Genomic DNA, 16,473 nt, shown 5'->3' with positions numbered 1-16,473 from the left:
CGCTTTATAAACTTAAGTAGTTTGAACAAACAATTTACAGCTTAATACATTTGAAAGTGAGCCAGTGTGGTGTACTGGTTTGAGCATTGGACTAGGACACTGGGAGACCAGGTTTCAAATCCTGGCTTGGCCTTGGGCAAGTGGCACTCTTAGCCTCAGAGGATGGCAATGGCAAACCTGCTCTGAAGAAACTTGCCAAGAAAATCCTGTAATAGGGTTGCCTTAGGTTGCCATAATTTGGGAAGGATTTGAAGGCACACAATATACATACATATTTGAAAACTGAACATTTGGGGCACATAACAGAAACCCCAGTGTCTTTTAACTAAATAGCACCTAGCCACTTACATGGAAGTAGATTCTGTTCTCATGTTTTCCCTTGCTGAAAAGCTAGAAGTATAGATCCCTTCTAGGTCAAGACCCTACCATCCCTTTCCTCTTTTCCACCAGAAAGTCAGTAAAAGCTCTTATTTAAATACTATCCCCCTAAGTCCTGTATTTTCCAGGTATTTTGACAGTTTCCTGAGTTCCTTGGTTCTTACCTAATTATCTTTGCAAAGTGGTTAAAATACTATTTTGTTAACTGGTTGTAACTTGATTCATAGTTACTGAATAATGGTGCAGAGTGGCATTATTACACTGACTAAGCATATGATGTGATGATACAGAGTCTGTACTCGGCATGTTAAACTTGGATTAAAAATGCAGATTTATGAAGATTTGATTGGGAATAGGGCAATGGGACTTAATTTTCAAGGATATTTAGGATTATGCTCTAAATGGTGTAACATGAGTTGGAATGTGTGAATGTGAGATGCATGTGCTCCAAACCAATGAACTCATTGTTCTGTGTGATGCACACAGTGATGGTCTTACTAGCACATGCTATTCTTCTGCATGCACAATAGCTGAACCTAAAGTAGAATGGCACACCATGTGCTCATAAATCTAACTAGTATCCTGCACAGTATACCCTTGAAAGTCTGTGTGTAATTATCAGTATTGTATTTACCAAAATTATTAATCTATCTTTATAGAAGCTAATAAAGTATTGTTTGATTAAATTTTTAGGGGCCTGATTACAAGAACAGTAAGCTGAATTAATCAAAATAATGGGAAAACTATCTTTCCTTCTCTGTCAATGATAGGGCATAAAACAGATAAATAAAACTGTTTTCCCCAGTTGCAATAGACAAAGATAAACTACATTCAATTTCAGTTTCAGGTAATCTGCCATGCTCTTGCTTGACTTTCTGCAAGATTTTTCTCTACCTTCTCAGCACTGAAACTTGAAAACCTGCAGTGTTCACAGAAACCTTGTGAGATTCTCAACTAAACAATGAAAGTGGCTTCATAATCATAATCTTGCTGTGGTAGTTTATAGATGAGAGCCAATGTAGTGTTGTGTTGGATTACAACTCTGGAGATAGGGATTCGATTTCCCGCTCAACCATGAAACCCACTGGCTGACCTTGAACCCCTGAAACCTCACTGTTTTAACAGGATTGCACAACCTGAGCCCAGCAAATCACTTCAAGTCATAAAGGAATATTTGTCCATTAATGAGGAAAGGATATATCCACATACAGCTTCCAGTGATTTTGATGAGGTACTATGAAACTACATAGTAAGTAGGGTTTCCTCCCAGCACCCAGAATCACTCCTGGACCCTAGGTAAAAAGCTTGTGATGATTTGCCCAGTGTGGAGCAGCGTGGGCTAATATGACCCACATAGCTAAACTCTGTAGAGATTGGAAGTGCTGATCCACTATAACTGAACCTTGAGCTTAGCGTCAGGAGTGTGTCCAAGGACAAGCAATATGACCCAGTGGGCATCAATTTCTTCAGCCTGTGTGCAAATTAAAAACTTTTTTTTAAAAAAGAAAGCTTTCATGGCTGTCTCTCTAATGGTCCAGCTGCTTCAACATAAGCTTGCAACCTGAGTAAGCTGTTCTATGATTTATGACCCTTTAATGTGTGAGAGTCAGATTTTTGCCTGTCTGCCATGAGGCACCCAATTTTAGTTGAGAGAGATAGCAAGGAAACATCTACTGCTGTAACCCAACCACTGAATAACCTCTAGTCTGGAAAGGAACTTGGGAGCTTCCATACTGAACATTTGATATTTGCAGATGGCCTACTCTTGTCTAAGTATGTTGCTTAACACACTTGCAGAAGGCCTGCATAAGTGAACATCTTACATGTTAGTACTTAAGAAATCACCTGTGATCACTACACACCAACTATTCTTGGTCTTACATGTCCAGCCTTACACTCTGTTAATATACTTAGTAGATGATGAGAATGTGTTAACTACAAAGCAACATGCTGTCTTTGCAGTTGGTATTGAATTTCTGTGGATTTATTTTTATCTTTTAGTTATCTTTGTGTTTTATTCTGAATCTCATCATGACAAGTCAAAAGTAATAGTATTTCAGGCCAGGGAGTCAGACAGACAGGCATGCGTGCACGCATGTGAACACACTTTTAGTTTTGAACATAAAACATACTAGATCTTTCACTTTCTTTTATGTTCTTCCTGCACAGTCTCACTTATCCTGAACTGTTTGATTATTTTTATCAGGAAATTGTAAGCATTTTCGCCCCTTCCAATGCACCAAGGGGTTCAGACCTGATTGGTATTTCTGGCTGCCAGTCCAGTTGACAGTGTAAAACATATAGGACTTCCAACACAAAAACAAGGATAGATGATGTTTCTAACTGCATCAGTTTTACATTTTATAATATAGAACTGTTGCTTTAATCTTTTCTTACTTGCATGATTACAGAGGAGTTTACCTCTTTATCTGTAGGAAATTACTTATTAGTATGCAGACTGGGTATAATCAGTATAGTCAAGGACATTTTATACGAATTGTGAGAAAGATCAGAAGCAGCATATGTTGCCCTCTCTAGTGTTGATGAAATGGGTGGACTTAATATCTGCTACAGAAGTACCAAGCAAATACAGAAATCACTGAAATTTAAAAATGGAAAAAAATATGAAAATAACATTAATCAAATGGTGTTAAATATCCAGACTTATTATAGTGTTCTTCCACTAAAGATATACAGCGATTAGGTTCCAGGACTTCATGGATACCAAAATTCTTGGATGCTGAAGTCCCATTAAATAGTATGGGGTCCCTGATATACAGTGGAAACTCGCCTTACAGTAACATCTGTAGAGATATGGATTCCCATCCCTGATGTGGCATTTACGGACTTGGTTCTTAAGTTAACGAGGGTAGAGGTGATGCTGTGAGAAATAGTCAATCAATTATGAAACCTTTCCCTCTCTTACCCCCCAGCAGTTATGGGTACCTTGTTTATTGACAGGAGCGAGCTTGAGTCAGGGTAATAGAATCTGACTTGACAGGGGTCAATTACTGTTTAATAAATTTCTCAGCTGAAGCGTCATCAGTGGAGACCTAGTATAGCAGAGCTAGGAAGTCCCTATATAAAATCTCTGCTCAACCAGGAGCTTTCTTGAGCATCACTCAGGGTTTACCTCCATGGTTATCAAATAGTCAATAATGAGTTTATCGTGATACATCTGGCTATGTGATTAGGCCAGATACACATATGTCTTTGTTTTCTGCATTTTCTAAGCCACTGCCCCTTGAGACAGAAACAAATGGGACCACTGTGTGGTATAGGTTGTCTCTCTTGTCCAGAGTTCTGAAATCCAAAATACTCCAAAACCCAAAACTTTTAAAATAGATGGCTGAGATCTTTGCTTTCTGACGGTTCAGTGTACACAAGCTTTGTTTCACGTACACAATTATTAAAAAATATTGTATAAAATATATTCCAGATATGTATATAAGGTGTATATGAAACATAAATGAATTTTCTGTTTAGACTGCCATCTTCAAGATATCTCATTATGTACTGTATATACTCATCTTTATGTCTGGAAATTTAGGTCAAAAAAATTGACCCCAAAAACCTGAGTCGACTTATCTATGGGTCAATGGAAGTACTGTATCTTAACTCTTATTTAAAAGAAGGAACCATCCCCTGGTGAAAGACAAGAATATAATCTGTCCTGGAAACACTAACCCCCTCTGCTGTCTCATCCATCCAGCCTTAAGAGTAAGCACAAAGAATTATATCTGCTGGAATTTGGTTAGCTTGGCATTGTTTTGCTTTGCTTCATCCTTTAAAGCCCTAAATGGCTTGGGTCCAAGCTATCTCAGGGACCGCCTCCTCCCGTACAATCCTCCCCGCGCTCTCCGGTCCTCTGGGAGGAACTTACTGCAGCCTCAAAAATCTAGGCTTGCGGCGACCTCCCAGAGGGCGTTCTCTGCTGTCGCCCCCAAACTCTGGAACGACCTGCCGAATGAGATCCGTCAGATAACATCATTAGACAGCTTTAAAAAAGCGGTCAAGACGGATCTCTTCCGACAGGCCTTTCCAGATTAATCATCCCGGCCCAGGTTCCCTGACTCCCTCATTCCTCCCGTGGCCCCAGCTTAGTGATGGTTGAGGATCAACAGAGGGATATCAGGGTTTTTTAGTTTTTAATTGTTGTTTTTATGCATTGATATTGTGTTTTAATATGTTATACTGTTTAATACTGTCTTAACGGGGGGAGGGATAAAGTGTTTTTAATTGTCATATTTTATATTTTACTGTTGTTAACCGCCCGGATTGGTTTGCCAGAGGGCGGTATACAAATAAATATTATTATTAAAATATTATTATTTAGATCATTGGTCCTCAAACTGTGCCCTTTAAGAGATTTTGGACTCCAGCTCCCAGAAGCCTCAGCCATGTTGGCCAATAGTCTGGGATTCTGGGAGCTTAAGTCCAAAATCCTTTAAAGAGCAGTTTGGGGACCACTGCTTTAGATCCTTCGCTGTATGCCCCTAGGTTTTACCCTCGATTTATCCACAAGTCGTAGCAGAATCCATAATTTTGGCCCCCAAACTTGCCCTGAACTTATACATGAAGTCGACTTATAGTTGAGTGTATATGGTATGTATATGGAAATAAAGGTATTCAAAAATCAAATTTAAGAAATATATAATTCCAAAACACTACTGGTCCCAAACATTTCAGATAAGGGAGACACAACATGTAATAATCGTATGAAGCTCTTTGAACAGTATGAGTTGAATTGAATGGTCTTTGTGGTCTCTTCCAACTCTGTGATTCTATGAGCACAAGAGAGTTAAGGAACGCAATATATAATGCCAAGTATTGTCAGAGCAGCTAATTATTATGACAGAATATAGGTTTCCAGTGTCAGTGCCCAAGGCAGACTTAATTTAGTATAGCTCTCCTTTAGTTTTATAAATCTTCATCCTACAGAATTGCTTTTACAGATGGTCTTCTGGGAAAGTTGGCAATGGAGCTGGTGAAATGAATGTAGCTCCACTCACTTGGCTGTCCAGCCCCACCTTCTTAACTGGTGACAAGTGTATGTAATAAATGTACTTCCCTGCCCCAGCCCTTGAGAGGCTCATCAGAGGAATAAGAGCATGAAGCAGCTGTTGAGCACAATACCACTGCAGTCATATGGGTGGAGGGAGGGTATTGATCATATGGTTACTAAATAGTGGAATGAATGTTAACCATTATGCCTTACTTTCAGAGTAACAAATTAGTAACATTTGTTGTTGTGTGCCTTCAAGTCATTTCTGACTTTTGCAACAATCCTAAGGCATCTTGGGGTTTCCTTGGCAAGATATGTTCAAAAAGTTTTTTTCATTGCCTTTCTCTGTCACCCAGTGGGTTTCCATGACTGAGTGAAAATGTAAACCCTGGTCTTTGGGAGTCCTAGTCGAACACTAATAACTAATACACCACATGGGCTCAATGTATAACTAATGCTTTATTTTATATTTTACTGTAATTACTAGAAAAAAGATAAAAACACAGAAGTAGGAAACTGCCCAGAAACCCAAAGAAATGACACTAATCCAAAACAGTATCTCAGAAGTAATGAATAAACATTGCTGGTTAAACCAGACTTTTCATATTACCATTATATTACATTGTAAAAGAAACCTAATGCCTTCATTACCCACCATATAAATGAGTACTCAGCTATGCTCTGGACTTGTACTCTGTGCAACCCTACCTGTTCAGTCAAATGAGTTAGCACTAAATAAAATGTGTCAGAAAAGGAGTTTATTTCTGCTGTGTGCCACCTAAGGATGCCATGAATTCCAAACAGTACTCAAGACAGGCGTGGCTTCCTAACATAGTTAGTATTGTCAGAATAAATGCATTTTCTACCTTAAACCCTGTCTGTATAGGGCGCCACCATTTTGTACGCGCAGAGCGCATACTAGGGTTAGGGGCGTGAAGAAGTCACGCCCCTTCCTAATCATAGTACGCGCTCTGCTCATACTATATGCCCGTCTGTAACGGGCCTGTATTCTTTTCCTTCACTAAAATTCTCAGAGAACCTGAAGGCGAGGGTGTCTGATTTTCCTTGTCACCCATTGTGTTAACAGTTGTGTAGCTTTTTTAATAGTGGTAATTATGGCCCAGTACAGACCGCGGAAAAGGGGCAGCCCAGAGGCCCCAGTCCAGTACTTTTCCAGGCTACGGAGAAGCAGCAAAATGCCACTTCCCTGTGGCCTGGAAAAGGGTGTCCTTGGGGCTTCATGCCCCTGGACACCCCGGGAGCCAGAGACATGGGAGAAATGGGCTGCTTGGCAATGGAAGATTATATCCTAGTACCTAATCTAAATGTCCTTTTTTCAGATCTTGCCCAGTTATTAGGCAAAGTGAGGTACTGTACATACTCAACTATAAGTAAACTTCATGCATAACCCAAGGGCAGGTTTGGGGGCAAAATTATGGATTTTGATATGATCACTGGATAAGTCACAGGTAAAACTTAGGGGTGTGTAAAAGTGGATATAAAGGGTGAAGCAAAGGAAAATGATGGCAAAGAACTTAACAGTATTCTTGCAAGCATAATTGTTTTTGCCCACCTTAAAAGTTGAATGGATGAGAAAGGGAACCATGGTGTATAGGGAAGGCAACCAGACACACGCAGGACTAAGAAAATACATACCATTAATAAAGAATGAAAAGCCAAAGCATTGAAACTGGCTACTACATCAGCAGTGATGATAACATATAAATTTAATGTGATAACTTTGCTTGATTTCAACCCAGAAAAGCTGACAAACATCTTATTCAGATCCTTCAAAGCCCAAGTCCTCTTGGCACTCCTTTGAGGGGAAGCACCAAAGAGCTGCTATCACAGTCATTTTCCCACCCAGGCATTCAGAAATGTCAGAAGTGGTATCAATAGCAAAGGGGATCAGTGCTTTGTTTAGGTTCTTCCAGGACAGATTAAGCTCCTTTTGCCACTCAGAAAAGGGGATGGTTCCTTTTTTGATAAGCATTAAAGTAAAGTACCTACTTTGATCTGTGGATACGTTGACCCAAGCTTGGGTCAATTTTTCGACTAAAATTTCTAGACCTATATATGAGTACATTCAGTATTTGCCTTTGATGGTTGATGCTCACAGGTGATAGCATGGTACTGGAGAGGAAAGCTGTGTATTGTACAGCTGATCCCTGAGCCCTATAAGCTCTTCTGCCACCCAGGTGCTGTGGATGGCACAGTCCCAAGACCAGTATTGAAGAAGGATTCAGCTGCTAGTTGGCTTCTGTACATGGAATGGGAGGGACACCATCTTGATCTTTGCCTCAGGCAGGAAAGCTTCTTCTGCTGGCCTCCGTTTTTCCGGTGACAGATTTCCTACCCTAGGCTTATCTTCCCTGAGGGTGCCTGAAAGGCCAAGGGAAATATAACAACAGAAGAAGAGAGTGAGCTGCCAGTGAAGGAACAACTAGAGTGTCCTGCTGTTATTGTGGGTCCCCAGGAGATACATCTCTGACTCAGATGCTCTGTCTAGGAGGGGATCAGATTCGGAGCACCTGCTGCAGTAATCCTGATCTTTGGCATATCTTTTCAAGGAGTGTTTAGGCTTGTCACCACCTGCTCCCACCAGCTGCTGAGGATCTTTCCCTTTAGCCTTCTAGGTCAGAATGGCTATTATAGGAGAAATCTGTGGGGAACTGCTTCTACAGCTCTTTATTGGAGAGATGTGTAATTGGGTGGTTGGTAGCAGAAAAAGTAAGGACTTCTGGAATTGTTACTGCAACAATGAGTTAACCATTTAATCCGCTAAATCAATAATTTAAACCATTTTAATTTGTTAGAAATGCAGCCTTAATTGACCAAACTATGTTTTTCTGTTTTAAAAGTTGATAATTTTTAATATAAGTAGTAATAAAAAGTATCGTTGGAGAAACAGATGAAAATGAGTTTATTATGACACGTTTTGGAAATGTGTTTCGGAGCATTCAGACCTCTTGACTCTAGCAGCTGCATTTGCACAGAATGGCAATCAAGGATGATGGTGAATCATTGTTTAATATGAATGGTTCTCTTGTGCTTGGTTCTGCCCAGTACAACAAATGGTAAAAATAACCCAAATGGTTTCTTTAGCATATTATCTAAACCTAGGTTACTGGCTCACTGCTCAATTTACAAACAAAGATAATACATTCCTGATTTACGAATCAGGAAGAACAAACCCAGATCCTTGCTTCTGACAGCAGGCTCCTAATTTCTAACTAGGTGGCCACTTAAGTAACAGCCAAATGGAATTTCACCATGTCCATCTTGTTCATGATTTTCTTTTTTTATTCTTTTTTTCTTATAATAGTGGATATAATGCCATTAGTTCACAGAATCATCCTCACATTCACATTCTCATATATACATTTGTTCATATACTATTGCATATACCAGCATAGGCCAATACAAATATACATACAAATTTATATATCTTCCCCCTTCCCCTCCTCTCCCCTCATAATTGCTATTGTTGGGTTCTTCCTAATTTCCAGCTACCTTTTTGTTTATTCTTCCATTTACCACAAAATTGCTCTACTCATCCCCACCACTTCATTGATAAGTCTCTTCTGTATCAACTTAAATACTGTGCACAGATCCACAGTCTTATTCTCTGAATGTACTTCTAGTTACCACATCAAATTAATCACTTAATTTGCAAGATTTTGGACTGTGACTTTAGAATTCAAATATTGCAATTTCAGAAATTAAGTCTTTAAGTGTTCACTTCTTGTGTTATTATACAGTTTCTTGTTAATTGCTGGTTTTGGCACTTCTTTTTTCACAAAATCTTATCGTTCCCTTCCAACTTTTTTGTCTTTTCTTTGATAAGTGCTGTTAACCTATCCATTTCCGTTGCATCCAAGGTTTTTAGCAGCCAGTCGTTTATTGGGAGATATTTTAGCATGGTTTTCTAGTGTGTCCAAGCATAACCACTGTCAGTAGCCAAGAACCTACCACTAATCTGTGGCTCCGCCTCATATAATTGCTTGAGGGCAAGTCTCACCTGTTTTAGGAAGGTGGGTAAATGGCTGCTTACAGGCTTGATCTATCTAGAATTGAGCCCAAATCCAATTTTTGCCCAATACCTTTTACTCTATTATAAACAGATCATTTATAGTGCTTCTTATTTGCTATTTTGGATTTGAGATACCATTAATGATTCCAAACCACCTGCAAAGTATGTTGCTAGATTCATCTTATTGTTCTTCTCTTATACTGTTATCTTACTGGTCTTTTGATTTTAGCCACTGCTGTTCACATTTTTACTAGTGTGATCAACTAGTACAGTGGCTCTCAACCTGTGGGTTGCGACCCCTTTGGGGGTCGAATGACCCTTTCACAGGGGTTGCCTAAGACCATCGTAAAACACATATTTCCAATGATTTTAGGAACCAAGACACCGTTCCTCTATGGTTGAGGGTCACAACAACATGAGGAACTATATTAAAGGGTTAGAAAAGTTGTGAACCACTGAACTAGTAAAATATATTGGATTGATTGATTTATCTTTTAATTGATTTGGAAACTGGGTTATTTCCCTATCATTCACACTTGTACTGATTGTACTCAGTGTAGTTTGCGGGGGGAGGGGGGATGGGACCTAAAAGCCAATTTAAAACAGTGCATTTGGCGCTGGCTCCCTTAGTGGTTCTTTTTTTAAGCACCGCAATGATCCACACCTCTGACAGTGTGAATGTGCTATTTGATCGATTCAGATCACACAGCCACTATTCAGGAAATGGAGGTGCCTCCATTTTGATCTGGAATGGTGGTGAATGAGAACTTGAAACTGGATTTAATTGCCATGGAGAGATTCAATGCCTTAAAATGTAGTGGGAACAATGAATCAATTTTGAATTGATTCACAGATGCAAATCTCTCCATGCAAAAGACGTAAGGGTGACTGACCGCATAATTTTTTATTTATCACCCTGATACCAGCTGATGGAGTACTAATTCTCAGTTTTGGCCCAGCAAGTACAACTCCCACAATTTTGACCAATGGGGCTCTAAAAGTTGCAGTTAAAAAATCTGGAGGACTTAAAGGTTGTCCAGTGAGTTTCATGACTCAGTGGGCACTTGGATCTCTGAAGTCCTAGGTGAACCCTCCAGCAGGTACATCACACCACACCATCTGTGAGGTGACTGTGTCTGGGAGAGTACAACTTCACAGCTAAGGCTATTCAGCACTATTCAGTTAAGTCCATGATCGTGAACCCATTAGTGTGATCCACAGCTGTTCTGTGCAGATCAGATCCTGTAATTTAGGCTTACCATGGAATAAAGATAATACGTTATTTGAGTTGAGGTGGAGAAGGAGAACGAAGCTGACCCACCACATTAGTCTCAGCTCAGCCTCTGTGTGTTCTGGCCCATCAGGAGAACAGTTTAAAAAAAAATCTCCTCCATGTGCTTTACCTCAGACTGGGAACCTAGAAGGCTGTGGGCAGCATGCACTTTGGCAGGTCACAGATTGTATAGAGCTGCCATAAGGAGAACTAAAAGGTCCCCATAAATAACTGTGGCCATAAGGTAATAATGGCCTGTTACAGACAGCCAAAATAAAGCTGCTTCGAGTCACAGTGGAGGTATGGTGTTTCAATGATGCATGTGTCTTAAGAGTCCAGAACTCGCACCAAAGCCACACTCCAGCCCTAAGGACTGGAGCATGGCTTTGGTGTGGCTTCTGGACTCTTAGCACGCATGCATCATTGAAACACCATACCTCCACTGTGACTCGAAGCAGCTTTATTTTGGCTGTCTGTAACAGGCCAATGTGTTCTATCAAGAGGGCAAAGTGAAGAGATCAAAAGGACCACCCTTAAAGATAAATCAACAGTTTGTCAGGCAGCCAATGAAGTGTACTGATTATATTTCATTTGTAGAGGCCAAGTGCTAGTTAACAAGTAAATAGCTTAAGGCAACACACATGCTAAACCTGTGGATTAACATATTTAGTGAAATCATCAGTACTAAATGTAAGGTAAATACACCTAATCTTCATATGATGCCTTTGGCGTCCAGCTCATTTGACATAAATCATTTCCCCAATCCTTAAAGGGAAGCTGTAGAATAGGACAGTATTATTTCACCTCAATCAGAGTATACTTTTCTTGATCAGGATATGATTTTGGAAGGATCAGCCAAGCATGAGTCTCTTTCAGGAAGAAGCTTCCCTGGCAATCAGAACTGGCATTGGGGAAGGTGCAGAGGACTGTCGTAGGTCCTTCTCCATAGAAGAGTAATAATGGTGATTGTTCCTTCCATCTTCCTATTGCAGAGATCAGCATCCCTTCAAAAGCCAGTTCTAAAAATTTGAGGAGGTCCCTTCAGTGCTGCCTTTGATAAAACATGATGGGGAAAAGCTGGAGAAACCATTCTGAAAAAATCCAAGATGCACTTCTCTTCCACCTTTACAAGGACTCCCACTGAATCCAACCCAGGCTGTATGGACACTGCAGAAATAATCCAGTTTGGCACCACTTTAACTTCCAAGCCTCAGTGCTATGGAATATGGGAACAGTAGTTTGTTGTGGCACCACCAGAGCAGCAAACTACAGTTCCCAGAATTCCATAGTATTGAGCCATGGCAGTTAAAGTGGTGTCAATCTGAATTACTGTATTTCTGCAGTGCCAATGCTGACTCTGTCTGAATTGACTAAAGCACAAATGTATCATTGAATTATAGTGTGATAGTATATTTAATAAATAAAAGTTAAAGGTAATCCCTTGACATGAACGTCTAGTCATAACCGACTGAAAGGGACAGTGCTTATCTCCATTACTAAGCTGAATAGCCATCGTTGTCTGAGGACTACTCTGGTGGTCATGTGGCCAGCATGACTGCAATGAGTGCTGTTTCCTTCCCACCAAAGTGATACCGATCTATATACTTGCATTTACTTGCTTTCGAACTGCTAGGTTGGCAGAAGCTGGGACCAGTGACATGAGTTCACTCCATCATGCAGCACTTGGGACTCGAACTGCCAACCTTCTAATCTTCTGATTGTCAGAACTGGCATCTTAACCTATAAGCCACCTCATCCTTTTATTTAATACATAAAACATTTATTTTACAAAGGGAGGTTCAAGTCCAAGATATGGCACACTCATGTGGGTTTTGAACATGTGCTCCTTGCACTCCAACTTGTTTTGCAAACTGATTTTGAAACTGAGTGGGCTTTGAAAAACAGCGTGTGAAATTGCATGAAGGTCTGCTATCCAAAGGGAAAGACCCTCCAGAATCCCACTGAGAATGCCAATAGGCTAAAATAGCTCTTGGGATACCAGCCAGAAAGCAGAAGATTTATTTCTCTTTTTCACTAGCTGAAACCTAGCTAGGATGAAGAGTCTTTTTTTAAACTTAGGTCACATGGATTTTCTGTTTAAATAATATTTCTCTTCACTGGAACAAACATTAAAGTAGAAGTGTATAATTTCTAGAAATTTTGAAACCATGGAAAGAAAACATTTCCCCTCAGGGTTTTTTTTGTTTTGTTTTGTTTTGTTTTGTTTTTTTGGTGGGGGAGGGAGGAAGGAATTGGAATTTGGGGTAAAATTGAGAGGAAGGTGCAACACTGACAGGCTTTACCAATTGCATGTAAGCTTGTTATTTTAGGGATTTAAAATGTGTTAAGCATAACTTAGTTTGGCATACAGTTATTATGTATGATATATAAAAAGTATGGTTTGCTCAGAAAATAATTATACATCATTGAGCAGCACTGTTGTATGAAGTCTTATCTAAAAGTCTATGGTTACATAGTTTTTGATATGATTGGGGAGGGAATAAATATATGAATAGTTTGTCTTAAAACAGTTTATTCATGATTCCGAAAGAAAATATGCCATAGTCCAGATTTTTTCATTTTTCAGGAAAAAATAAGGTTTGGGGGGAAAAGTGGGGGTCACCCGTGAATTTTCCTGTTTTGTGCATCTGTGCCTTCACATTTCTAGACAAAACAGATAGAAAATGTCTGTCCCCTCTATTTAAAAGGCAAATAGAGCCATTTTGTTAGAGTTACTATCCCCAAACATTTTCACTGTCCTTACTGTTTTCTGTTCCCAAAGCAAAATCAACTAGCAAACTCCTCTCTCTTGGTTTCAGACTACCTTGGCGCACATCATTGCAAATAGCAGTAAGAAGAATGGTACGCGGTTTGTGACATTGTCAGCAACAAGTGCCAAAACCAACGATGTCAGAGATGTCATTGCTCAAGCCCAAAATGAAAAGAGACTCTGCAAGAGGAAAACCATCCTCTTTATTGATGAGATACACCGTTTCAATAAATCTCAACAGGTATTGACTGATGTTGTCACTTCCTTTGGACGTGAATGGCTCCAACAGGGAATGTTTTAGACCAATGTTGCTTTAAAGCCAAAATGATATTATTTTTTAAATCGATATCTGTCACAATTGCATCCTATCTTTTCTCTTATGTGCTTTGGGTGATAATGTGTTTACTTCTCTGAACCTGGAATAAGCAAGGCTTTGTACATAGGTCTGCCCAGTCTATGTCCCACATTCAGTCTACTGTACCAGCCTTTTTCAAGCTGTCACATACACACTGCTAGACATATCAGACTACAAATCCCATCATCCTCAGAGAGTGCAAAGTTGGCTGGATGTTATGTGTGTTGTAACCCAACACATTTAGAGGGCAACAGCATCAGAAAACTGAACTGAACAGTTCTGGCCTATTGCATGTTTTCATGCATTTTTAAATAACGTAGAATCACATTTCATCTAAGCTCTTTCGAAAATACAATGCTGTTGTCTCTTTGCTTAAATTAGTTAAGTTTTCATTTACAGTAATAAGAACACTGCAGCCCAGTTAAAGCCATTACCCTAGAATTAGAAATTTGACAGGTGCCCAGTATTTTAGCATACCACTGTTCCACTAGCAAACAGCAAAATCATCATTCTGAAGCTTGGGATGCTGAGGGAAGAAATAGAGTGGCACCATTTTTCAAGAGATGATTACTCTGTTCACGTGTGTTTTAGCTTATGTTAACTGTTTCAGAATTTCATTTCTGCAATTGGAGGAACAGATGACAATTCTTGACATGAATAGGTGCTGAAAGTTACAAAATATTAATGGAATGGCCAGTTTCTGTGAAGGGAATATTTAAGACAAATCTTCCAAATATTTGCATAATACTTTACAATCTCTCTGAATAATGTTTTTAGCAAGTGAGAGAGCTACCCAAGATTTATTTTAAAGTTGTAACAATTATGCAAATAAGAACTTCAGAACACATCTAAAAATATAATCCTGTGTTGATAATAGGGATAACTGAGGTGGTCCCTAAAACATACACAGTAGAAGTGAAATGAATGAAGTGGTTAGCCTTTACTCTTAGAATGAATGATCAGCCCAAAAATACCCACCACACATCATCTGTACATCCATACATATAGAAGCCATTAAAAAAGCAGTTTGGATTTTGAAATATTTTACTCACATGGGATGGCTGAAGTTTTCATTGATGGGAACCAATTTCTTCTGTTTTCCTCCCATGGCCAGGACACGTTCCTTCCACACGTTGAGCGTGGAACTGTGACACTGATTGGGGCAACCACAGAAAACCCTTCTTTCCAAGTCAATTCTGCTCTTTTGAGCCGATGTCGTGTTATTGTTCTTGAGAAGCTGTCAGTGGAAGCAATGGAAGCTATCCTGATGCGAGCGGTCAAGTCCTTAGGGATCCAGATTTTAAGCCAAGAGAAGCAGTGTGCTGGCTCTGTGAATGGCAGCAACAGCAAGAGCTCTGAGTAAGTATGCTTTGTGAACAGCAGAGTGTTACACACACCACCTAAAGAATCTGTTGACTGCCTGCCAGAGGAGAAGTGAGAAAGGAGGGATGGGAAAACCTGAACTCCTTTAATAGCAAAAGAAAAGCAGCCATTGTGTGCATTCAGTGTAAGTTGTAGGGAGAAAAATATTGTAAAGCCTCCTATCCTTTTTTAAAATTATTTGTTCTAGATTATACAGGGTGTTTTATGCAAGTGGGTGTAATTTCTGGTTTGCTCAGTCAGGTTGGGTATTTATATTCCTAGCGACACTTACAGTTTACTTTAGGCTTTTTCTCTTTTTTGTATCCAGTAATTCTGGTGGGTTCAATATTACTTCTATTCTAGCAAAGTCTTAGCCAGGACATAGGATTCTATCAGTTAGAAATATCTTTGTAGACTGAGCAATTTTTAAAATAATGAATGTGAAGTGTAGAAGTAACAGTTGTTTCCAGATAACATGTTGTATGTCATGCTTCCATATAATCTGCCCTGCACCCTCAGATCCTCTGGGAGGAATCCATTGCAGCCTTTAAAAACCAGACTAACTGCTACCTCCCAGAGGGCCTTCTCTGCAATTGCTCCCAAACTATGGAACGGTCTGCCGGACGAGATCCGTCCAATTGCCAGCTTAGACAGCTTTAAAAAAGCTGTCAAGACGGATCTCTTCCGGCAGGCCTTTCCTGAATAAAAGTGCCCGGCCACAGAATGACTGCCCCCCACATCATGTATTAGTCCACCACTCTGTCCTCGTACATTTGTGTGTGTGTGTGTGTGTGTTTTAATAGATATTTTAATTGTACATGTTTAATCCTGTTTTAAGGGGGGGAATTTGAGACATAATTTTGTAAATGTGGATTTTAATATGTTGTGAGCCGCTTTGATTGTTTTGTAACAGAAAAGCGGGATATAAATAAAAGTTTTATTATTTTATTAAAACAGGGGTAAACAGCCCTTTTTCCTGTGGCCTCATGCATCCCTCCCTCAGTTTTTCTTATACATATAAGCACTTATTGCTGCCAGATTTGCATTCCTGCCACTATATTTTGACTATCGAGTGGCAGCAAAAGAAACAAAGAAACCCTGGAGTTTCAATTTAGATGGATGCATCTAGTTTTAAAACAGAGTTATATGCCTACAAGTAATTTTCCGTTTTAAAACAAGGCATGTGCTTTCCACATACCTTGCTTCAAAGTGAAACTGGTGGATTTTTTCCTGCTTATATGATGCTAAAATTCAGTAGCACGGTAGCAGGTTTTCAGAGTAGAACTGTCTTTTGTGC

General features: G+C 39.6%; 2 protein-coding genes across 3 annotated transcripts in view; one reads left to right on the top strand and one right to left on the bottom strand.

Moving 5' to 3' along the window:
- LOC149316991 (uncharacterized) overlaps positions 1–14,948 on the bottom strand; it is a 124,064-nt gene extending 109,116 nt beyond the window's left edge. The window contains exon 1 of the mRNA XM_089516633.1: positions 14,867–14,948. Coding sequence (XP_089372759.1) covers positions 14,867–14,922 — 56 coding nt within the window. The 5' untranslated portion in view covers positions 14,923–14,948. The remainder of the gene's footprint in view (positions 1–14,866) is intronic.
- Positions 1–16,473, top strand: part of LOC149316990 (ATPase WRNIP1-like) — a 45,377-nt gene that overhangs the window by 3,695 nt on the left and 25,209 nt on the right. For both annotated transcript variants that reach the window (XM_089516636.1, XM_089516635.1), the window contains exons 2-3: positions 13,509–13,700; positions 14,929–15,173. In XM_089516636.1, coding sequence (XP_089372762.1) covers positions 13,509–13,700; positions 14,929–15,173 — 437 coding nt within the window. The remainder of the gene's footprint in view (positions 1–13,508; positions 13,701–14,928; positions 15,174–16,473) is intronic.

This window comes from Sceloporus occidentalis, unplaced genomic scaffold, assembly GCF_023333645.1.
Source record: "Sceloporus occidentalis isolate IW3139 unplaced genomic scaffold, rSceOcc1.0.p SCAF_3, whole genome shotgun sequence".
NCBI classification, from domain to species: Eukaryota; Metazoa; Chordata; class Lepidosauria; order Squamata; family Phrynosomatidae; genus Sceloporus; species Sceloporus occidentalis.
This window is presented reverse-complemented; position numbering and strand designations above follow the sequence as displayed.